This window comes from Lepus europaeus, chromosome 2, assembly GCF_033115175.1.
Source record: "Lepus europaeus isolate LE1 chromosome 2, mLepTim1.pri, whole genome shotgun sequence".
NCBI classification, from domain to species: domain Eukaryota; kingdom Metazoa; phylum Chordata; class Mammalia; order Lagomorpha; family Leporidae; genus Lepus; species Lepus europaeus.
In genome coordinates, this window is record NC_084828.1 from 78,036,328 (window position 1) to 78,060,924 (window position 24,597).

General features: G+C 40.3%; 1 protein-coding gene across 6 annotated transcripts in view; it reads right to left on the reverse strand.

Moving 5' to 3' along the window:
- The window catches only part of GOLGB1 (golgin B1), an 82,181-nt gene that overhangs the window by 55,249 nt on the left and 2,335 nt on the right, over window positions 1–24,597 (reverse strand). For 5 of the 6 annotated variants that reach the window (XM_062208813.1, XM_062208810.1, XM_062208801.1 and 2 more), the window contains exons 2-5: window positions 9,252–9,346; window positions 8,308–8,460; window positions 7,951–8,103; window positions 4,087–4,215 (exon numbers count right to left, since the gene is read on the reverse strand). In XM_062208813.1, coding sequence (XP_062064797.1) covers window positions 4,087–4,215; window positions 7,951–8,103; window positions 8,308–8,460; window positions 9,252–9,344 — 528 coding nt within the window. In that variant the 5' untranslated portion in view covers window positions 9,345–9,346. The remainder of the gene's footprint in view (window positions 1–4,086; window positions 4,216–7,950; window positions 8,104–8,307; window positions 8,461–9,251; window positions 9,347–24,597) is intronic. The other variant, XM_062208804.1, reaches the window with a different exon arrangement.

Below are 24,597 nucleotides of genomic sequence, written 5' to 3' on the forward strand. Positions count from 1 at the left end.
CTTTGCCATAAATACCCATCATATTCCTTTTTAATTCCTACTTATCACAAAAGGAAATGCATAGACTACAGTTTCTAAAAAATACTTATCAAAATTTGTCAGAAGACAAAAGCAGTAGTAGCTAAGTTTTCAATTTTTCTGAATCTTCACATAGAAACAAATAGCAAAACTAGATAGTAGAAACAAAAATCCATGGATAATATTTACAGTAAAATTAGAGACAGTCCACAAACCCTAAAACATCAGCTAGTAAGGACAGACCACCAAAAGTCACCTGACTTGCATGGCATTAGAATCTCTATTAAAAAAAAAGGGAACTCAGCAGAGAGTAGTATCTGGTGGCCTGCAGGAAAACCCCAAAATAGCCAATAAGTTTTGCTGGTGTGCACAGCTGGCCAATGCCAGAACAGCAGAAGAGCTTCCTGATTCTCCAAGACTAGGGTAACGCAAGGGGTCTACAGCAGAGATGATTTAAAGGGCTAGCGTAATGTAGCCTCTCTGAAGTCTCCAAACTGACTCATCTAGACTCCCTTCTAAGACAGCCCTGCACTAAGAAGAAACAGCTAGGACTGAAGTCAAAATTCAGCAGACTGGCAATGACAGAGATAGGAGGAGGAAAAGGTCTACATATTTGCGAAATAATTCTTAACTAGCCATACTTGGCTAGAGGAAATGAAATGTGCTCAATGCAAAAGTAAATATTTGAAGCCGGCACCGTGGCTCAATAGGCTAATCCTCCGCATTGCGGTGCCAACACATCGGGTTCTAGTCCCAGTCGGGGCGCCAGATTCTGTCCCGGTTGCCCCTCTTCCAGGCCAGCTCTCTGCTGTGGTCCGGGAAGGCAGTGGAGGATGGCCCAAGTGCTTGGGCCCTGCACCCGCATGGGAGACCAGGAGAAGCACCTGGCTCCCGGCTTCGGATCAGCGCGGTGCGCCGGCCGCAGCACGCCAGCTGCAGCGGCCACTGGAAGGTGAACCAACGGTAAAGGAAGACCTTTCTCTCTGTCTCTCTCTCTCACTGTCCACTCTACCTGTCAAAAAAATAAATAAATATTTGCTTCTTAATGTTATAAAATTTTAATTAAATTTAAAAACTGAAGTATGAATTATTTTTCATCAAATACAACTTCTTTTGGTCTGACTATATTTCATTTCAGCTACTGCATCATGGTAAGGTATCAGTGAGGTGTTACACAAGTAACAAGTGTTCAGTGCCAATGGGTTGATTCAGTTAAAATGATTTTTTCTTTTTTTTTTTTTAGAAAGCTTTTATTTAATATATGTAAGTTTCATAGGTACAGCTTTTGGATTATAGTGGTTCTTCTCCCCATAACCTCCCTCCCACCCCCAAACCACCCCAGCTCCTACTCCCTCTCTCATCTCATTCTTCATTAAGATTCACTTTTAATTATCTTTATATACAAAAGACCCACTCTATACTAAGTAAAGATTTTAACAGTTTGCATCCACACAGACACACAAAGTATAAAGTACTGTTTGAAGACTAGTTTTATCATTAATTCTCATAGTACAACTCATTAAGAACAGAGGTCTTACGTGGGAAGCAAGTGCACAGTGACTCCTGTTGTTGATTTAACAATTGACACTCTTATTTATGACGTCAGTGATCACCCAAGGCTCTTGTCATGAGCTGCCAGGCTATGAAAGCCTCTTGAGGCCGGCGCTGTGGCTTAACAGGCTAATCCTCCACCTTGCGGCGCTGGCACACCGGGTTCTAGTTCCGGTCAGGGCGCCGGATTCTATCCTGGTTGCCCCTCTTCCAGGCCAGCTCTCTGCTATGGCCCAGGAAGGCAGTGGAGGATGGCCCAAGTCCTTGGGCCCTGCACCTGCATGGGAGACCAGGAGAAGCACCTGGCTCCTGGCTTCGGATCAGCACGATGCGCTGGCCGCAGCGGCCATTGGTGGGTGAACCAACGGCAAAAAGGAAGACCTTTCTCTCTGTCTCTCTCTCTCTCTCACTATCCACTCTGCCTGTCAAAAAAAAAAAAAAGCCTCTTGAGTTCACAAACTCCAACCTTATTTAGAAAGTGGAAGTTCTATCCTCCCTTCAGAGAAAGGTACCTCCTTCTTCAATGGCCCCTTCTTTCCTCAAAGATAACACTCACAGAGATCCTTCACTTAGGTCATTTTTTTGCCACAGTGTCTTCGCTTTCCATGCCTGAAATGCTGTCTTGGGCTTTTTAGCCAGATCCGAATGCCTTAAGGGCTGATTCTGAGGCCGGAGTGCTGTTTAGGGCATCAAATTAATTTTTTCTACATGCGTAACATGTAGAAAGTAACATAAGTACTTAATGCAGATCACATGAATAACAGTTGATACCAACATAAATCACAACTGATAATTAAGTTGAAATATAAAATTTTATTATTAATTTAATTACAATAATTGTTTTTAGTTCAAAAAGAAGTATGGACAATTTTAAGCTTAAAATGAAGGCACACTACTGATGTTTAGTTTATTTATTTTTTTTCTAAGTAATATCCATTGTGCAGATACACCACAGTTTGCAGGTTTTGTTTACCTCAAGTAAACCTATTACTACTGGACTGTGCTGGCATAGACCAATGTGAAAGGCAGGGAGAAGAATGAAAATCTTGGAAATTCAGCCACTGTATCCTTGAACACGATACAAAAACAAGAGGGAAGACCATCACATGGGAAAAAGAAAAAAAAAAAAAAGCTTCCTGAACCAAACTCCTTTCTTAAAGTTCAGGAAAATTAATTTCATATATAAATATCCTGTATGAAATTATTACTACAAAGCAAAACAGACTAAGAAGCAGAAGAATATACTCATTGGCAGTAAACGCATAACAGATGAAAGGGCAGGTGTTTGGCACAGCAGTTAAGTGGCTGCTTGGGATACCCACATCCCATATTAGAGTGCCTGGTATGAGTCATGGATGCTCAAATTCTGATCTAGCTTCCTGATAATATGGATCCCGGAAGATGGCAGATGATGCCTCAAATACTTGATTCCCTACCACCCTCATGGGAGACTCAGACGGAGCTCCTGGCTCCTGGTTTCAGCCTGGCCCAGCTTGGGATGTTGAAGGCATTTAGGGAGTAAACCAGTAGATGGAAGACCTCTCTGTTTCTCTCTCTCCTCCCTCCCCAACTCTCTTTCTCTCAGTCTGTCTCTTTGCCTTTCAAATAAAATGAAAATTAAAAAAAAAATTTAAATGTAGAAAAATAGATTGAAATTATAACATATTTTAAACAGAATTGGGAGTATTTTGAAAAATTACATAAAAAAGAAAACATGAATCAAAATTAGGAAAACTCAGAAATGAAGTGACAAAACTCAAGCAGAATTCAATGTAAAACAAAAATCATTTCAAAATGGAAGATAAGCCAGAACACAAAGGCAAATACAAAATAGAATACCTTAAGAGAAATATGAAAAAAAGAAAAACATTTTAGACAAAGTTTTAAATGAAGAAAGAGATGAAAAGGAATTGAAAGAAGTTATAAGTACTGAAGATAGGGCTGGTGCTGTGGCACAGCAGGTTAAAGCCCTGGCCTGAAGCGCTGGCATCCCATGTGGGTGCCGGTTTGAGACCTGGCTGCTCCACTTCCAATCCAGCTCTCGGCTATAGCCTGGGAAAACAGTGGAAGATGACCCAAGTGCTTGGGCCCCTGTACCTGCGTGGGAGAACTGGAAGAAGCTCCCTGGCTCCTGACTTCAGATCGGTACAACTCTGGCCATGGCGGCTATCTGGGGAGTGAACCAGCGGATGGAAGACCTTTCTCTCTCTCTCTCTCTGCCTCTCCTCTGTGTAACTCTGACTTTCAAACAAAATAAATAAATCTTAAAAAAAAAAAAAAAAGCAAGTGCATATTGAGTATCTACAAATATCAACCAAGAATAACAAACACTAATGCAATTTCTAATAAAACTACTGCACTTGAGAAGGAAGGGAATAAGGTTGGACGGTTTGGAGGTGATGAAATACATAGATAAATATCCACTGGGAATCCAGAAAAATGCACTTGTCATGTAATAAGCAATTGGGCTTCAGTGATCTGTTAACCTAATATTGATAAGGCAACTTACACACCTACCTGTGCAGCTTGCTCTGCCTTAGCCTGGGTCAGCTGGGCTTGCAAACTGCTAACGAGTTCCTCCTTCTCCTGGAGTTTCTGTTTTATCTTTTCTATTTCCATCTCTTCCTCAGTAGAACTCTTATCATGCTGAAAATGCAAGAAATACAGCCATTTATTGAAAGGAATTACAATTGATAAAATAATTAGATCTTTTGCTCTAACTTGCCCTTTTACAATCACTTCATTATAGTTTTACTAACATGATGGGAATAAGAAAAGCCAGCTGACCTGACAAGTAAGGAATCAGTTTTCTGGTTTCAGTATAGCCACGTAGCTCTCATCAGATCTACCTTCCCTGAGGCAACAGCTATTAACTAGATGATACAGAGAACAGATACCTGAACAAACACCAAAAGCAGCAATATATTGGAAGGCTGACACTTGGAAGAAATGGCACTGAGTTTCCCATTTTTGAGAGCTTTCAGTCTGAAGGCAAAACCAGTCAGCACCAAGCAGGAATAAAGCTTAAGAGCAAAGCCACAGTCTGGCCGCCTTGAAGACTCCAGGCCAGAGTTCAGGAAATCACGGCTGCTGCTGAGTAAGGGACAGAATACCAGAAAAGAGCTAATTTAGTGAAAAAGTTAGGACACTGCTTGTGATGCCTGGATCCCAAATCAGAGTGCCTGGGTACGAGCTCAGCTCCCCTTCCAATCTAGTTGCCTGCCGATATACACCCTGGGGGACACAAGTGAGGGATCATGGTCCCTGCTATCCAGGTGGGAGAGTTGAACTAACAAGTTATAAGCTCCTGGCTTCAGCCGGGCCCAACCTTGACATTGCAGGCATTTATTTGGGTCGTGAACCAGTGGATGGAAGATTTCTGATTCTGGAGTGGCCATCAAAGGAGGATATACTTTACTCTGAAAGGAGGAGAGAACTTCCACTTTGCTTATGGCCTTGTCTAAATACTGACAGATGGTGAATTCAAAAGGTTTCCATAGCTGTGGCAGCTCATGTCAACAGCCTCAGGTGATCACTGACATCATAGTTAAATTAACAACAGGAGTCACTGTGCACTAACTCCCCATGTAGGACCTCTGTCCTCAATGAGTTGTATTATGAGAATTAACTGTAAAATTTGTTCTCAGTTTGTGTATGTGTGTATATGTGCGTAAATTTTTGAAATCTTTACTGAGTACAGAGTTGGTCTTCTGTGTATAAAGTTAACCGAAAATGAATCTTAATGGAGAATGGGACAGGGAATGGGAGGAAGAGGAAGAGGTGGGGCAGGAGCGGAGGTGGGAGGGTGCGTATGGTGGGAAGAATCGCTATATTCCTAAGGTTGTATTTATGAAATTTGTACCCATTAAATAAAAGGTTTCTTTGGGGAAAAAAAAAGATTTCTGATTCTGTCTCTCTAGTTTTCAAATAAAACGAAAATAAACATAAATTCTGGGAGGAAAAGGAAAGAAAAGAGCCAGTAAGTGGAAACACAAATATTTCAATAGCTTATTTTTTTCACTCTTTAAATTTTTTTTTTTTTTCATTTTATTTGAAAGGCAGAGACAGAGATAGATAGGGAGAGATGTTCCATCTGCTGGTTCACTACCCAAATGACCAAAATGGCCAGGGCTGGGCCAGGCAAAACCAGGAGCCTAGTTTTGCTTACTGAAACTGCAAAATAGTTTCAAGCCTCAGAGAACTGTTATCATTTTTTTCTTTCAACTGTATTTTCCATAGAATGCCTAGTTCTGTATTGAGCATGTGTGTGTGTGCGTGTGTGTGTGCGTGTGTGTGTGTGTGTGTAGTTTATATTAAGGATATTGACCATTTGAAATAAGGGAATGAGGCTACAAAATATTGATGTGTTTAAGGTCTCAGGGCTAAAAGTTACATTAAAAAGCAGCATATAAAATGGCAAATTAGACAGTCCAACAACATAGTTGAAGGGATGTTAGAAGGAACAAAGCAAAACAGGAAGAGAAAGGTTATCGCTATCACAGGCAGGGGGAAGGAACTGTCAAAAGAAAAACCAAAATGTAGGAAAAGAAGAATCATGTTGACATTACTTGAGAAAACAGAAAAATCTGAAGTGTAGGCATTTGGCACAGCATTTAAGATGCCACTTGGGCCCCTGCACGTGTGTGAGAGACCCAGAAGGAGCTCCTGGCTCCTGGCTTTGGATCGGCGCAGCTCCGGCCATTGCGCCCAATTGGGAATTGAACCAGTAGATGGAAGACCTCTCTCTCTCTCTGCCTCTCCTCCCTCCGTGTAACTCCTTCAAATAAATAAATAAATCTTTAAAAAACAAAAACAAAAACCTTGCGTGTAGGGCTGCAGCTGTGATGCAGCAAGGTTAAGCTGCCTCTTTGGACAGCTTCCAATCCAGCTGCCTACTACTGTACCTGAGAGAGCAGCAGAAGACAGCCCAAGTATTTGGGCCCCTTACACCCATGTGGGAGACACAGATGGAGTTATGGAGTTCTGGATCCTTGCTTCAGCCCAGCCGGCCCTGCCTGTTGCAGCCATTTGGGAAGTAAATCAAAGGATGTAAGTTAGGCCGGCGCCGTGGCTTAACAGGCTAATCCTCCGCCTTGCGGCGCCAGCACACCAGGTTCTAGTCCTGGTTGGGGCGCCAGATTCTGTCCCGGTTGCCCCTCTTCCAGGCCAGCTCTCTGCTGTGGCCCAGGAAGGCAGTGGAGGATGGCCCAAGTGCTTGGGCCCTGCACCTGCATGGGAGACCAGGAGAAGCACCTGGCTCCTGGCTTCGGATCAGCACGATGCGCTGGCCGCAGCAGCCATTGGAGGGTGAACCAACGGCAAAAAGGAAGACCTTTCTCTCTGTCTCTCTCTCTCTCACTATCCACTCTGCCTGTCAAAAAAAAAAAAAAAAAAAAAAAGATGTAAGTTATCTCCCTCTCAGTCACTCTGCCTTTCAAATAAATAAATAATCTTTAAAACATAAAGAAAAAGAGTTTGTGGAAAAATGTAATTAAAAGATGTTTATTTAAAAAAAAAACTAGTTTCCTAAGGTCTAAGAACACCATGAAAAATATTAGTGGGTCAAAGGGTAAAGCATGTTCCACTGCTTTCCCAGATCATTAGCAGGGAGCTGAATCAGAAGAGGAGCAGCCACGACGTGAACTGGTGCCCATATGGGATGCTGGTGCCTCAGGTGGAGGCTTAGCTTACTACGCTACAGCACTGACACCTCCTCTTCTCTTTTTAAACTTTTTTATGATATTTTTTGTTAATGTAATACTAATACAAAGAGAATGGATTTAATATAGCTGACAGATAAAATTCTAAGAATACAATGATATCCCTTCCTCCTTGCCACTGTTGCCCGCCCTCCTCTCTCCTTTCCTTTCTCCTTCCCTTTCCTTTTTAGTTTTTGAGATAAGATTTTTTTTAGAATTTCATTTCATTTATTTGAAAGGCAGGGTTACAGACAGAGAAGGAGAAACAGAGAGAGAACTGATCTTCCATTCACTGTTCACAAAAGATCACAATGGCTGGGGCTGGGCCCAACCAAAGCCAAGAGCTAGGAGTTTCTTCCCAGTCTCCCATGTGGGTGCAGGGACCCAAGGACTTGGGCCATCCTCTGCTGCTTTCCCAAGCACATTAGCAGGGAGCTGGATTGGAAGTGGAGCAGCTGGGACTCGAACTGGCACCCATATGGGATGACAGCACTGCAGGCAGCAGCATAACCAGCTATGCCACAGTGCTAGGCCTAGAGATAACATTTTTAGTTAACATTACAGTCAAAGGCTTACTACTCCATTAAATAAGGAGATCAAGAAGTTAAAAAGACCCTAGCTCAACAGGAATACAGGCAAGTTTTTCCACTTGGAAAGGAAATATTCTACCCAGTCACCATACCTTGGAGAGCTGTTCCTCCGACTGAGGTTCTGCAGGCAGACCACTCCCTCCTTGGGCCTTCATTTCTTCTATGTGTTTATTCAGAGATGTTAATTTGGCCTTTGCATGAAGTTTCAGTTTTTTTATCTTGTTATCAGCAGCTTTTCTTTCTTCCTGCCACAGGACAATGATGGTTAACACATAAGTGGACAGTCATCATTTATCAAGCACGAAACAACAGTCACTTTCAGTAGATATCACGTCATAGTATAAATAATAGGGAATTACCTAATAATCTAAGTGAAGAGAAAAACCCAAGGGAAGGGGTCATCTACCTTTTATCAAATGCTCTGCACCAAAGGGCAAAAACAGTAGTACCTGCAGAGCCTCATCTTTCTGCTGCAGCTGCACGTCCTTCTGTCTAATGAGCTCTTTGAGCTCCGCCACCAACTGCTCTGCATAGGCCAGGCGCTCCAGAACATCCTCGGGTGTGCTGTTACTCAATTCCATGTCAGAGTCCTGGGGAGATTCCTAGGAGTCAGAAACAAAGTTGCCAATGAGCCAGGGAGAAATATCAGCTTGCAAACTGGAGCTCCTTCATTCCAATTCCATCTTATCTTTTGCTTCATTCACAATTTTTAACTTAAGAATCTTTCCAACTCTGATCCAGTAATAACCATTATTATTAGCCATTACAATGTATTTTATAAATACTGAGCATTTTACAAACATCATCTCATTTAAGGTCTTAGTATCCTAATTTTGCCAAAGAGATAAAATAAAGGGGACCAAAAGATCACAAACTATTAAGTGGAAGAGTACAATACTTAAAATTAGGAGAGTAGTTGAATAAAATGCTCTTAGCCACTATGCATAACCATTTGCCGTTTCACAAAACTAAAGGAATTCTTTTGGATCCTCATGTGGCCCTCAGAAAATATAACACAAATTCTAAGAGTGGTAGATGAATTTGTAAGAGGAATCAATATTCCCAATCTCAAAATGTGCTCTAGTCCAATCATTTGTCATTTAAACCTTTCCTATGCAACAGGAATATACTCAAACACCGGAGGGAGAAGAAGACTACGAACAATCTGGCATTAGGCCCAAGGGGACAATCGAGAAAAGATCTTCCAAATCTCACCCGTGACTTGGTTCCAGTGCCTACAGTTCCTAGGCTATCAACACACAGAAGAAGAATCATTTATAAAGTATCAGTATTTTCTCTAATCCTCACTTTGCACCCTTCTATCTTAAATTCTTTTCCTTAGACGTACACAGAACAATGTCTCATCAGATTAGATCAGAACAGAGCTACTCACGGGGCCTAAAGGAGCTGTCAGATTCTGATCAGTGTCATCTCCTGACAATTCATGCAGAACAACATTTGCTAATCCTGATAATCGGCTCAGCATTTCTGCAGGAAAAAAAAATTTACAAGAATCAATAAAATGAGAAAAAAATCAATAAAATGGACATGGGCTTATGCTATTTTGATAACCACACCACCTGTAGAACAGGTGATATATACTAAACAAAGTATATATAGAGAGATGAGACTTCCAGAGAGAAAGGTCTTCCTTCCGTTGGTTCACTCCTCAAATGGCCGCTATGGCCAGCGCTGCGCCGATCCGAAGCCAGCAGGTGCCTCAGGCGGAGGATTAACCAAGTGAGCCACGGCGCCGGCCCCCAATAAGAACTTTTTTATATGCTCCATAAACCACATTGTTTTGGGAAGTTTTTTCCTGATAAGCCATGTGGTTCTGCTAAAATTTAAATATGATTATTCAAAATGTATAACATTAAATTCATATTTAGAATATAGAGGATAGAAGTCAGTAACCTATGTATCTTCTGTGAGAATTAGCAAAGAACAAATTAAAACCAATGTACACACACAAAAAAAAAAGGAATACAAAGATTAGAGCAGAAATTATTAAAATTGAAAATATATTGGTGGGCACTATGGCTCTGTTAGGCCAGACTGAGACCCCCATATCCCATATCAGAGTACCTGGGTGGGGTCCTGACTCCTCCACTTTCATTCCAGCTTCCTGTTAATTTGTCTGGGAGGCAGCAAATGATGACTCAACTACTGTGTTACTGCCACACATGTGGGAGACTCCAGTGGAGTTCAAACCTCCCAGCTTCAGCCTGGCCCAGTCCTGGCTGCTGTGGCCAACTGGAATGAACCAGTGATAGAAGACCCCTCCCTCTGTCTGTTCCTCTCTCTGTCCCTCTATCAAATAAACGAATACATAAATCTTTTAAAAATTAGTTTTAAAAAAAGAAAATATAAAAATGGAGAAAATCAATGAAATAAAAAACTGGTGCTTTATGGCCGGCGCCGCGGCTCACTAGGCTAATCCTCCGCCTTGTGGCGCCGGCACACAAGGTTCTAGTCCCGGTCGGGGCACCGATCCTGTCCCGGTTGCCCCTCTTCCAGGCCAGCTCTCTGCTGTGGCCAGGGAGTGCAGTGGAGGATGGCCCAGGTCCTTGGGCCCTGCACCCCATGGGAGACCAGGATAAGCCCCTGGCTCCTGCCATCGGATCGGCGCGGTGCGCCGGCCGCAGCGCGCCTACCGCGGCGGCCATTGGAGGGTGAACCAACGGCAAAAGGAAGACCTTTCTCTCTGTCTCTCTCTCACTATCCACTCTGCCTGTCAAAAAAAAAATAAATAAATAAAATAAATAAATAAATAAATAAAATAAAATAAAAAAACTGGTGCTTTAAAGGATCAATAAACTGATAAAGTTCTAATCAGTCTGACCACAAAAAATAGGAGATAAATCATATCATAAATGAAGGACGGGACATCAGTATTAATCTTATATTAAAAGATAAACACCACAAATTACCCTTTGCTAACAACATTTAGTAGTATAGATAAAATTAGCCAATTCCTTGAAAGACGCACACTACCAAAACTAAAGAGAGAATGGCCAGTATTGTGGTGTAGCAGGTTAAGCTGCCATCTGCAGTGCCAATAGCCTATAATGGGCGCCAGTTCGAGTTTCAGTTGCTCCGCTTCTGATCCAGCTCCTTGTTAACGTGCCTAAGAAAGCAGTGGAGAATGTGCTTGGGCCCCTGCACCTGTGTGGGAGACCCAGAAGAAGCCCTTGGCTCCTGGCTTCAGACTCCTCCAGCACCGATCATTGTGGCAATTTGGGGAGTGAACCAGCAGTTGAAGACCTCTCTCCCCCCTAACTCTGCCTTTAAAAGAAAAAATAAAGATTCTAAAAATATATGGGTTAGGTGTATGTATGTAAGTGTGCATGCACATACACACACATCTAAATATGAAACTAAATTGATACTTTATTTCAAGAAAACTATACACCAATGTTCCTCATAGTCATACTCAAGAAAATATTAGCTAATTAAAACCTACACTATATAAAAAGCCAACAGAGGGGTGGGCATTTTGGTACAATAGATTAAGTGGTCATTTGGGACAGTGCATCCCATATCAGAGTGTCAGTGCAAGTCCCAGCTCCTCTGCCTTTGACCCAGCTTCCTGATAAGGCATCCCAGGAAGCAGCATATGATGGTACGATTATCGGGGTCCCCACAACCCACGTGGGAGACACAGACTGACTTCCAGTTTCCCGGCTTCAGGCTCACCCAGCCCTGGGTGTCACAGGCATTTGGAGAGTGAACCAGCAGATGGATATCTCTCTCGCTCTCATCCTGCCTTTCAAGTAGATGAAAATAACCCCCAAATGGGGGTTCAAGAAATATAAGGCTGGGTCAATGCATGAAAATCAATCAAGGTAATTCATTATATTAGTAGGCCGAATAAGAAAAACTGCATCTATAGATTCAGAAAAAGCATTTGACAAATTTCAACTTCCAATCACAATTAAAAACTCTCAGCAAACTAAAAATAGAAGTTCCCTTAGTGTAGTAAAGCAATCTATAAAAATTCTATAGCCAACTTTATACTTAAAGGCTTACCACGAGATCAAAGACAAACATGTTGTCTCTTACTACTTCTATTCATATTAGAAGGCTTAGCCAGTACAACAGGCAAGCAAAGGAAATAAAAGGCATACAGACTAGAAAGAAAGAAACCAAACTGTCTCAAGTAACACAAAACATGAATGTCTATGTAAACTTTCCTTTAAAAAGTAAACAAACAAGTATTAAATAATCTAGAACAGATGAGTTTAGCAAGACTGCAGGACACAGGTCAATACAAAAAAGGAACTGCATTCCCTACTACAAGTAATGACCACATGGAATTTGAAACTAGTGTAATACCATTTATAATAGCACTGGGGAAAAAAGAGAACTTAGATGTAATAAAATGTATGTATGATATGAATGCTGAAAACTAAAAAATTAAGACAAGAAATAGAAAGTCCAGAAATTGGCATTGTGGCAGGGTAGGTTAAGCCGCCTCCTGCAATGCCAGCATCCTATATGGGCTCTGGTTTGTGTCCTGGCCGCTCCACTTCTAATCCAGTTCTCTGCTAATGGGCTGGGAAAGCAGTGGAAGATAGCCCAGGGCTTAGGCTCCTGCCATCCACGCAGAAAACCCAGGAGATGAATCTCCTGGCTCCGGCTTCGGCCTGGCCCACCCCCAAGCTAGGGCAGACATTTGGGGACTGAACCAACAGATGGAAGTGCTTTCTCTGCTCTCCTGCTCTCTCTGTAACTCTGCAGTTCAAATAAATAAATCTTAGAAAGAAAAAAAAGTCTAAATAAACGTAAACATAAACCATGTATATGAATTGAATGTATATGAATGGCACTTCAAAGTTCATGGAAAATGCATATTATGGAAAAATTATGCATGGATTTCAAAATTTTTCTGCATGAAAAACTTAACTTTTAATTCCTTTTTTCCATGGGTTATTGTATTTTTAAGGCACCAATCTTCCTCATGTTTAGCTATAAAATTAATACGTTTCCACTGCAAATTACAATGCAAATTCTAGTAAGCATTTAGTTAATGACAACAAGCTAACTCTAAAATTTATACAAAAAGGCAAAGAAACTATAAAACTACAATTATAAGCCAGTGTAACACCGGTTAAAGTATAGACATAGGTCGTTGAAATAGAATAGATAGCCTGTAATAGAGCAACACACAAATAGTCACTGATTTTTGACACTGATTTTGACAGGCGGAGGATTAGCCAAGTGAGCCATGGTGCTGGCCGAGGGACAATCTTTTCAACAAATGTTTGTGAAATGACTGGACATGTGCAAAACAATGAACCCATAACTCACATTTTTTTATCTCAAAATAGATCAAGCACATAAACAAGACTAGTGTCTGCTAATAATAACTGACAGAATTAAAAAGGAGAGAATAATCCAATGTGGGAAGTGGGATACACAGCAGACTCATAGAATGGCAGATGTCCTAAACAGCACTCGGCCTCAGAATCAGCCCCTGGGGCATTTGGATCTCGCTAAAAAGCCCATGAGAGTTTCTCAGGCACAGAAAGCCAAGACACTCTGGCAAAAAAAAAAAAAAAAAAAAAAACACCTAAATGAAAGATCTCTGTGAGTGAGATCCCAGCAGAAAGAATGAGCCATCAAAGAAGGAGGTACCTTTCTCTGATGGGAGGAAAGAACTTCCACTTTGATTATGGCCCTGTCTAAATAAGGTTGGAGTTTGTGCACTCAAGAGGCTTCCATAGCCTTGGCAGCTCATGACAAGAGCCGTGGGTGATTACTGACATCACAAATAAGAGTGTCAATTAAATCAACAATGGGAGTCACTGTGCACCCACTCCCCATGTAGGATCTCTGTCCTTAATGTCTTGTACTATGCGAATTAACGGTAAAACTACTACTCAAACAGTACTCTATACTTTGTGTGTCTGTGCGGTGCAGTCTGTTGAAATCTTTACTTAGTACATACTAAATTGATCTTCTGTATTTAAAGATAATTAAAAATGAATCTTGATGAAGGATGGGATGGGAGAGGGAGTGGGAAATGGGATAGTTTGTGGGTGGGAGGAAGGTTATGGGGGCAAAAGCCGCTATAATCCAAAAGTTGTACTTTGGAAATTTATATTTATTAAATAAAAGTTGAAAAAGAAAAAAAAATAGATCAAGAAACCTAAACTTAAATTGTAAAACTTTAAACTTCTGGAGAACACAGAAAATCTATGCGACATCGGACACAGCAATGAGTATTTTAGATTTAATAAAAGGCATAATACAGAGTAGAAAAAATTTAAAAGTTTATTTATCAAAATTTAAAAATTTTGTTCTATAAAGACAATATTAAAAGAATAAAAAGAAACCAGATTGGGAAAACATATTTTCAAATAATGTATCTAATAAAGAACTTGGATCCGAAAGAATATTTTCTAAAAAGCTTATTAAAATTCACAAATAAAGGAAACAACCTGATAAATGTGCAAAAGAACTGAATGGACACCAGCAAAGAAGATACACGGATGGTAAATAAGTACCAGAAAAGATGGTTTACCTCATCTGTTATTAGTAAAATATCCATTAAAAGCACAAGATTAACACTAAATATTTATTTTCTAAAATGTTAGCAGCAATTTAGAGCAAAAAGAACTTTCCTTTATTGCAGATTAAAATATAAAATGGTACAGCTACTCTGGAAAATAGTCCAGCAACTTTTTTTAAATTTCTTAATTTGAAAAGCAGAGTTAGAGAGAGGCAGAGGCAGAGGCAGAGGCAGAGGCAGAGGCAGAGGCAGAGAGAGAGAGAGAGAGAGAGAGAGATCCTCTATCCACTAGTTCACTGCCCAAAAGGCTGCAAGGGCCAGAGCTTGGCAGATTAGAAGCAAGGAACCAGGAGGAGCTTCTTCCAGATCTCCCATGTGGGTGCAGGGGCCCAAGGACTTAGGCCATCTGCTGCTGCTTTTCCAGGCCATAGCAGAGAGCTGGATTGGAAGTAGAGCAGCCGGGACTTGAACCAGCGTCCATATGGGATGCCAGCACTGTAGGTGGCAGCTTTACCTGCTATGCCACAGTGCCGGCCCCTATTTCTTTAAAAATTAAATATACATGTATGAATTCCATTATTAGGTTATTTAAACAACTGAAATGAAAACTTAAATTCACACAGAAACCTCTAAGTAAATATTTAAAGTAGGTTTACCCATAGTCACAAAAAGTGAAAAAAAAAAATCTTTCAAGAAGTGAATGCATAACAAACTGTGGTATATCCAAACAATGGAATATTACTCAGCAATAAAAAAAGAATGAGCCACTGAGTCACAAAATATAACACAACATAGATAAAATGACTTTCGCTAAGTGGAAGTAGTTAAATGTAAAAATCTACACTTTATATGATTCTATTTATATAACACTATGGAAAGGGCAGCAATAAATTCACACAAAGACAGTCCTTAGTGCTTAAGGGAAGGAGTATAGTTGACTCTAAAAATGCTACACAAAGGAATTTTTAAGGTAAAGGAACTGTGTTTTATGGTCCTGGGATAGCAGATTCCCAGCCATACACATTTGCCAAAACCCACAGAACTGTACATGTGATCTTAATTATATACATTTAAAAAAAAATCAACTAGGATGTTATGGGTTCCTGGGATGGAAGGCAGACCAACAAATCCAACTTATTATAAATACATGACAGGGGCTGGCGCTGTGGCGTAGCAGGTAAAGCCACCGCCTGCAGCACTGGCATCCCATATGGGTGCTGGTTCGAGTCCCGGCTGCTCCACTTCCAATCTGGTTCTCTGCTGTGGCCTGGGAAAGCAGAAGATGGATCAAGTGCTTGGGCCCCTGCCCCTGAGTGGGAGACCCAGAAGAAGCTCCTGGCTCCTGGCTTCAGATCAGCACAACTCTGGCTGTTGCAGCCAACTGTGGAATGAACTAGTGGAAGGAAGAATCTCTCTCTCTCTCTCTCTCTGTAACTCTTTCAAATAAATAAATAAATCTTTAAAACATAAGTAAATAAATACATGACATAACCTCACTGAATGAGATGGGGATAATGAAGCTAAGCTAAGAAACTTTGGAAAATGGTGTTTTGACAGGGTACTACAGGCTGAAGATAAAAAGCAGTGACATAAATACTCCATTCTAGTAGGTAAATTTCTTTCTTGCAGTGATATGGGTTAACGATTCTGAAACCAATTCATGTATATACCAAGGTTCAATGATTCAGGAAATAAATCACAGATCAACGAAATCTTAGTTACTATCAGTGAAAGCGGTTGCAAATAAGCAAGAAAAGGCAGCCAGAATAAACCCTATGGTATTAGATTATGGTTGACACACCAATATGAACTCAGGTTCATATAATATATACAAATAGACACATAAATAAAATAACCATGCATTATACATAATGGGTTATCATACAGAGATATGTATCCTAGTTGTGTTCACAGAAAACTCCTAGTAACAGCAACACTTCAGAGCAGTGAACACATACAGCACCCAGATCTTGATTTCTAAATCCAGTCTGAAATGGAAGGAATCAGGGCTCTGTAGAAAAATGGCTGGCTATAGATCTGGGGGAAGGAAAACACAATATGAAACAAAGCACCTGGTTGTGCCAGGAAGTAAGGAAGTGTGGGGTCGGGGAGACGGGGACCAGGGAGCCAGAGACACGGGACAACCTAAAGGAGCTTTCAATGGCCAAAGCCAGAATAATCAGAATCACAAAATAAATAACAATATTATTGGATTACAATCCAATTTTAAAAAATAAATACCTATTAGTTCATATTGATATAAATCATTAAGATAAAAGAAATGGTAGAAAAGAGACAAATTTTCTTGCGAATAATTCCAAATAATTTATGTCCATACTTATCCTATCAGGAAATGGAGCATGTAGGCTGGACTTAGTCACACTTCCAAAGAACAGAATATGAAAAGGTAATAATCACAAGTAGGCAGATCTAGCAGTCACGACCACAACTTAGATCAAGGTTAACATCATCAGTGATAAGTCATAGTAATATCACATAACCCCAATATAATGTGATAAGAATACAACTTTGTGATGTATTTTTTTCTAATACTCACAACCCCAGTTTAATTACGAGGAAAATATCAGGCAAAGTCAAAATCAGGTACATTCTAGAAAACACCTGATCAATACTATTCAAAATTGTTAAAGTAATGAAAAACAACAACAAAGAAACTGCCACACATCACAGGTGACAAGAAAACACGATGATTAAAAGCTAAGTATTATCTTGGCTTAGATGGCGAAACAAAAAATTGGAGAGTGAACCAGCAGATGGAAGATACCTCTCTCTCTCTCTCTCTCTCTCTCTCTCTCCCTCCCTCCCTCTCCCTCTCCCTCTCCCTCTCCCTCTCTCTCTGTGTAACTCTGCCTTTCAAATAAATAAATCACTTTTTAAAAAGAGAGAAAAAGCAACCATATATTGAAAAAGCTTTCTATATACCTGAAAATATCAACTCAAAATGACCAATAAGGCAGTCTAATAAAATAATTGAACTTAAAAAAAAAAATCCATGAGGATTTAGGCCACAAGATCATATGACTGGTAAGAGAAAGATATTAAAACTACATATCATCAGACTTTGCAATAGTAATGCTTTTCTCAGAAAACAAAACGTAAGTTAAAATTGAAGATATTTAAGAAATGAAAAAAAAAAAATGAACCAAGGATTTTATTTCCCACAAAAATGACCTTCAGTTACAAAGAGCACAGGTGAAATGTTAGGAATAAGTGAAAAAAAAAAAATCAAAAACATTTCCTCCTAAGCCTCTCCTAAGTAATCTATTACAGAAGAAATCTTGACATAACCAAAATAATTAAAGAAACATTGTAAGAACTGGTGGTGAGCATTAAATATACAGTGGAACTAAGGGAGAGAACATGGAATGTAATGTGTATATGCTCAGATAATATACAGGGCAAAAATGAAAAAAATTGAGAAAGCCAAGAGCAAATGCAAATAAAAACTTTTAAAAACTGTTATTAATCAAAGTGGTGGTGGTGGTATGAGCAGCATCCTTATTCAAAGACTACTGAAAGTGGAATTCTAGCAAATGAAAAATTATGGGCGTTCTAATTCTAGCCTATATTTTCAGTCTGAACAAGGAAGATTCAGATGTAATACAGAATAAATTCAGAAATACAAAATACAAAAATACAAAATACAAAATACAAACTGACCTTAAATTGAAGTACCAGTATTAACTTACAAGGTATTTTATCTTTTATATTTATTTTTATATCTTCTACCTCTGTCCACTAAAAAGGTTAGAAAACAATGACAAATTGAGAAGCAATGAGTATCTCTAATGCCTAGGTTGAAGTACTGAAATTTCACTTCCCATTAAAAAAAATTAATAGAAGGACTTCTTAATGAAATGACTCATCCCAGTTCTAAAGCAGAACATGCACAAAATGAGCCTAAAACATCTTGCAATGAATTTACATCAAAGGCTACTAGAGTCATGTCAAAAGGTTCCAGAAGGGGCTGGCTCCATGGCTCACTTGCTTAATCCTCCGCCTGCAGTGCCAGCATCCCATATGGGCACCGGGTTCTAGTCCCGGCTGCTCCTCTTCCAGTCAGCTCTCTGCTGTGGCCCAGGAAGGCAGTGGAGGATGGCCCAAGTGCTTGGGCACCTGCACCTGCATGGGAGACCAGGAAGAGGCTCCTGGCTCCTGGCTTTGGATCGGCATAGTTTTGGCCGTGGCGGCCATTTGGGGAGTGAATCAACGGAAAAGGAAGACCTTTCTCTCTATCTCTCTCTCTCACTGTCTGACTCTACCTGTCAAATAAATAAAATCTTTAAAAAAAAAAAAAGGTTCCAGAAGCCTAACTGAAAAGCTTCTCATCAGCCAAAAGGACAATCTGAATTTAAATAAGAATTGCAAAAAATTATACCCCTCCTCATACACAAAAGATCTAAATCCAGGAGTTCACAATAAACTAGTCACCATCTGAACCAAACGTGTTGAAAAATAGATAAAAAAGGATTCATCTTGCCTTTTCTATTTGAATTTTACTATTCAGGAAGCAAATAGATGAGAAGATGTATTTCCTTATAAAACTGTTCCAACTAATTGTGCAGCTGTTTGGAACAGAGATAAGACTCAGTTTAGGACAATCATATTTTGTACTGATATGCCTGGGTTTAAGTCTTAGCTCTGCTTCTGATTCCAGTGTCCTACTTAATGCATCCTGAGAGACAGCAGATGGTGGCTCAAGTATTTGGGTCCCTCCCACAGGCCGGGAGACTGAGACCAAGTTCAAGGGCCCAAACCTGGTTACTGCATGCACATGGGGAATGAACCAGTGGACAGAAGATCTCTCTGTGTGTCTTTCTCTCTGCCACTCAAATAAATAAATGGGGGCACTGAAGTTAAGATGCTGCTTGGACTCCTACATCCCATACCAGAGTCCCTAGGTTCAAGCCCCAGCTCCATTCCCAATTCTAGCTTCCTGCTAATGCACAAAAGGTGATGGCTCGAGTGCTAGGGTCCCTGACATCCATGTGGGACACCTAGATTGAGTTCCAGGCTCCTGGCTTCAGCCTGGCTTAGCCCCAGCTATTGTAGGCATCGGGAGAGTGAATCAGCAGAAGAGAGACCTTTCTCTTTCTGTTGCTCACTTGCTCTCTGTCATTCTGCCTTTCACAGAAAAAAGTAAAACAATTTTTAAAATTAAATTTTAAATAAAATTATTCCAATTAAAAAAAACAGTAGAAGTAGAATATGTTATTCTAGTATTTTGCAACTTCTAATGAACTCACAGATGTAGACACTGGGCATTATTAGCTGGTAACAAAAAAAGCCAAAACCAGACATGACCCTCTTAATAAAAGAACATGTTACCACCTTCAGTCTTGCAAAGGGATAGACTCTCAGGCTGATGAAGCCTCCCATCTTGTTAAGTGTAGGAAATGCAGAAGACAGAGTAACATGCTGACCTGCCCAATGAAGGTGCTAGTCCCAGACTGTAGGACACCATAGGTCAAATGGCCTAAGTCCTTCAACATAGACAATATAAGGAAAAGACGTAAGAGAGGCATCAAGTTTAAAAAAAAAAAAAAAAAAAAGGCATGATTCACATTTCGGTAATAAAACTATAGAGAATCCGCGGGAAGTGTTTATTCTTGGAAGGAAAGGGTCTTGCCTGTGATAAACACATGGAAGTGTCTGGAATGAGTTTTTGCTATGGTTTTCTGTATCTGTGTTTAATTTTGTAATGAGTTTTTTTTTTTTAAACTAATAGAAGTTATTAACTAATTAGTTTTAGGGACATTCATAAATGGGTTTTGTGACTTAACTTCAGACCTTGTCACACTGACATACACATACCAAACTCACTGGCCACTTTCCATCACTTCCAGTTTAGACTCCTTGACCAACCCCTAACTCCATCTCTATCATGCTGTTTGCACCCAGACCTTCTGCTCCAACTACCTTGGAGCCTGCTACCACCGCTACTACCTCTAGGACTAAGTAGCAAAGTACTAAAATTTCAGAGTGAGTGTTTCTCAACCATTTTAAAGCCATACCTTCTTCAGAGAATATAAGACTATCACATATGTACAAGCAAGTGTGTACACACCCACCTAAGGTAGTGCGCCTTACACCAAATCTTTTGCATATAACTATTAGCAAATCTTATGTAATTTCTATTGCAAAAACACTAGTTTTTCATTTTCTGTTTATATAAAGCTAAAATCTTAAGATTTTCCCAAACTATAATTGTCTTCCTTTCTCCCCTACACCACTCCCACAGATGAGACTGATTCATCCTCCCTAGGAGGCCCCGTCTCGACCAATACACTACTAAACATTATCGCACATAAAGACCATATTCACACATGAACACAGAATAATGATATTAATGGCAATAACTCTGTGCTATACTTAATTGCAAAGTGTGTGTCCCAGACACTTCATGTACAGTTCTCTTCAATCTTAACAAAATCTGAAGGTAAATGTCACTAGCATCCCCTTTTATAGAGGGGAAAACTGACATGCACAGTACTTAGGCCAATTCAAGGTGCCCCAGCTAACTGAATAACAGAAAAAAATTAAAAGCTCTTTAGATGGAAAATGGATTGCTTTTCCTACATAACCATTTAAATATGTATATTTTAAGAAAGAAAAGAACAGTAAAGAACTACTAGTACCTAAATGAGATAAAAATTTGGGAAAATTTTTTATTTTATTTTCACCATTTCAGGTGAAATAAAAGGAGTCTGATTCAACAAGCTGAGAGGAAAGAGTGCCACTCTGAAAGCCAGGGAGCTGGGCTTCCAGTCCTGGCTCAAGAAGAAGCTGTATCACATTGGGTAAGTCACTCTACCTTTTTATTTTTTACTTATTTTTTATTTATTTGATTGAGTTAGTGAGGGAGAGAGACAGAGAGAAAGGTCTTCCTTTCATTGGTTCACTCCCCAAATGGCCCCATGGCCAGCACTGCACCGATCCGAAGCCAAGAGCCAGGTGCTTCTTCCTGGTCTCCCATGCAGGTGTAGGGGCCCAGGCACTTGGGCCATCCTCCACTGCCCTCCCGGACCACAGCAGAGAGCTGGACTGGAAGAGGAGCAACCAGGACCAGAACCTGGTACCCATATGGGATGCTGGTGCTGCAGGCAGAGGATTAACCAAGTGAACCACGGCGCCGGCCCCTCTACCTTTTTTCTAAAAAAAAAAAAAAAAAAAATTATGCATTTATTTGAAAGGCAGAGGTGGGGTGGTGAGGGTGGAGAGAGTCTTTGTCTACTGGTTCATTCCCCAATTGGCCACATCAGCCAAAGCTGTGCCAATCCAGAGCCAGGAGCTAGGGGCTTCTTCCGGGTCTCCCACACAGGTACGGGGCCCAAGGACTTGGGCCATCATCTTCTGCTTTCCCAGGCCACAGCAGAGAGCTGGATTGGAAGTGGAGCAGCCAGGTCTTAGACCAGTGTCCATATGGGATGCCGACACTGTAGGAGGCAGCCTTACCCACTATGCCACAGCGCCAGCCCCATCACTCTACCTTTTGAGGGTCAGTTTCCTCACATTAAAATGAAGATTGATGAAGATCACTCTAAAGTCCACTAATATGATCTGTGATGCAAGAGTGAATTCTATAACTATTAACATTAAAGGAATAATCTGGAAATGTAAACAGATGAGCATCTTGGGCAGTTTGGTACTTTTGGTACCTCAAAGACTAGGTACACAAGCCACTAATTAGCCACGCTTAAGCTAAATAAAGATGGATATCCTCCTTTATTAGGCTCACTGACAGAAATGGAAAAATGTATATACAATATGCAAACTAGTAAGTGGGAAAATTATTACATTTACAGTAATAAATTCATGTAAGGAAATGTATGTGGCTGATGGACAATGTTCTTGCTGTTGTTTTATAAAGCAAGGATTGTGAACAGCAACTAGAGAAAAGAATGATAAACAGGAAGCAGGCATTTAGCCCAGTGGTTAAGACTACTATGCGCTGCATCATGGAGCCTGAGTTCACTTCCTGGCTTTAGCTCCTTACTCCTAGCTTCCTGCCAATGCAGACCCTGGAAGGCAGAAGTCAGTGATAGCCCATGTAACTAACTGGGATTCTGCCAGTCAGGTGGGAGACCTGGATTGAGTTCCCAGTTCCTGGCCCAGGCCGTGGCCCAGCCACTGCCACTGTGGGTATTAGAGAAGTGAACCAGCAGATGAGAGTTCTTCCTCTGTCTGCCTCTCAAATAAAAAAAAAAAAAAAATCAATAAAATAAATTACATGTGGAACTTAATGCCAAGGCCAGAGTTCTATAAAACACTCAGGCAAATAAGTCCACACTGGCCACACCTTCCACAAACCCTGCAACAGGACCTTGACACTTGTTTGCTTAAGTACCACTTAGAGTGAAATAAAAGTGTTATTCTTTTCAAAGCTTTCACTGTTTAGCAATAATTATTTATAGAATGCTTTCCTAGTTCAGAGTGATATGCTATAAACTATAAAAATAAATATAAGGCATATCCTTAACCAGAGAAAACTCAGTACAATAGTACAAAATGCATAAGAAAATAAGCAAAATAAATGAAGACAGTGAGTGAATGCCTTTGTGTCCATACATATGCTCTGTTTGTTCTGGAATTTTTTTTTTTAAGATTTATTTATTTATTTGAAAGTCAGAGTTACACAGAGAGAGGAGAGACAGAGGCAGAGGCAGAGAGAGAGAGGTCGGTCTTCCACCCGCTGGTTCACTCAACTGGCTGCAATAGCCGGAGCTGCATTGGTCCGAAGCCAGGAGTCAGGAACCTTTCCTGGGTCTTCCACGCAGACATAGGGGCCCAAGGACCTGGGCCATCCTCCACTGCTCTCCCAGGCCACAGCAGAGAGCTGGATCTGAAGTAGAGCAGCTGGGACTTGAACTGGCCCCCATACAGGATGCTGGCGCCTCAGGCCAGGGCGTTAACCCACACCACAGCGCCTGCCCCTGTTCTGGAATTTAACTCACAGTTTCCCAAAGAAACAACAGCAAAGAGGATGAGTAGATTTCCACTGAGGTTACTCTTCAAACTTAGTTCATGCATATATAAATGAGCCTCAGTTTTCCTCAATTCTTTAATTTTCAAAGTGATTCTCAATCAGGTTGAGGAGCTAAAAGGGAGGTAGCACTACATAGTTGGAAAAAGCATATTCAGTAGTACCATACCGTTCTACCACTGGAAAATGGAAAACTATTTTTCATGGTACAAACTGCTGCACTATTTTCATGAAAGAAATTTAGAAGTCAATGGTGGCTATGCTATATTCATGGCACCACCATGAAGCACTGCTCCAACTGTTTTACTTATAACTTATTTTATTCTTAAAACAACCCCATGAGGGCGGTGCTTCAATATTTGATTCTAAAGTGAGTAAATAAGGTATAAGGAAGTTAACTAATTTACCCAGTAACATAGCTTAACAGAGGTTCCTGGCTGGTGGAGGTACACAAAAGTCTATTTTCTGAGTAATCTCATCACCCCAACGTTCTTTACCCAGGCTGCAAATAGGAATGAGGCTTCTATGTGAATAGTTCAATAGGTACTTTTTTTTGAGCCAGTACCTAGACCACAATGGAATAAGATTCATAGAGGTATGGCACAAATAATTCCATATTGTTTATACCAAAAGAACACAGATATATGTATGCATGTATGTACACACACACACAGAGATGCTCACTATAGCACTATTTTGTTGGCTAATGGTTGGAAATCTACAAATGCCCATTATAAGGGGCAAACTAAATACATGTAAATGTTTCTACCAGGGAATACTGTGTGGCCATTTAAAAGAACAAAGTAGCTTTATACTCGTGTATACCAAAAATGTTGAATACAGGTTAAATATCCCTTATCCAAATGCTTATGATCAGAAGTATTTCAGATTTCAGATATTTTCAGATTCTGCATCATTTGCACATATATAAGGAGATATCTTGGGGAGGGGACCCAAGTCTAAACATACAATTATGTCTCATTTACACCTTACATACCTAGTCTAAAGGTAATTTTTTATAGTATTTTTAATAATTTTGTGCATGAAACAAAGTTTCACAGTGTTGAATTTTCCACTTGTGGTATCCCATTCATGTGTAAAAGGTTTCAGATTTTGAGATATTTGGAGTTTTCAGATTAGGAATGGTCAATTAAGCAGCAATCCCCATGCATAGCATGATTCTACTTGTGGGGAGAAAGGGTTGGTATACATTATATATGT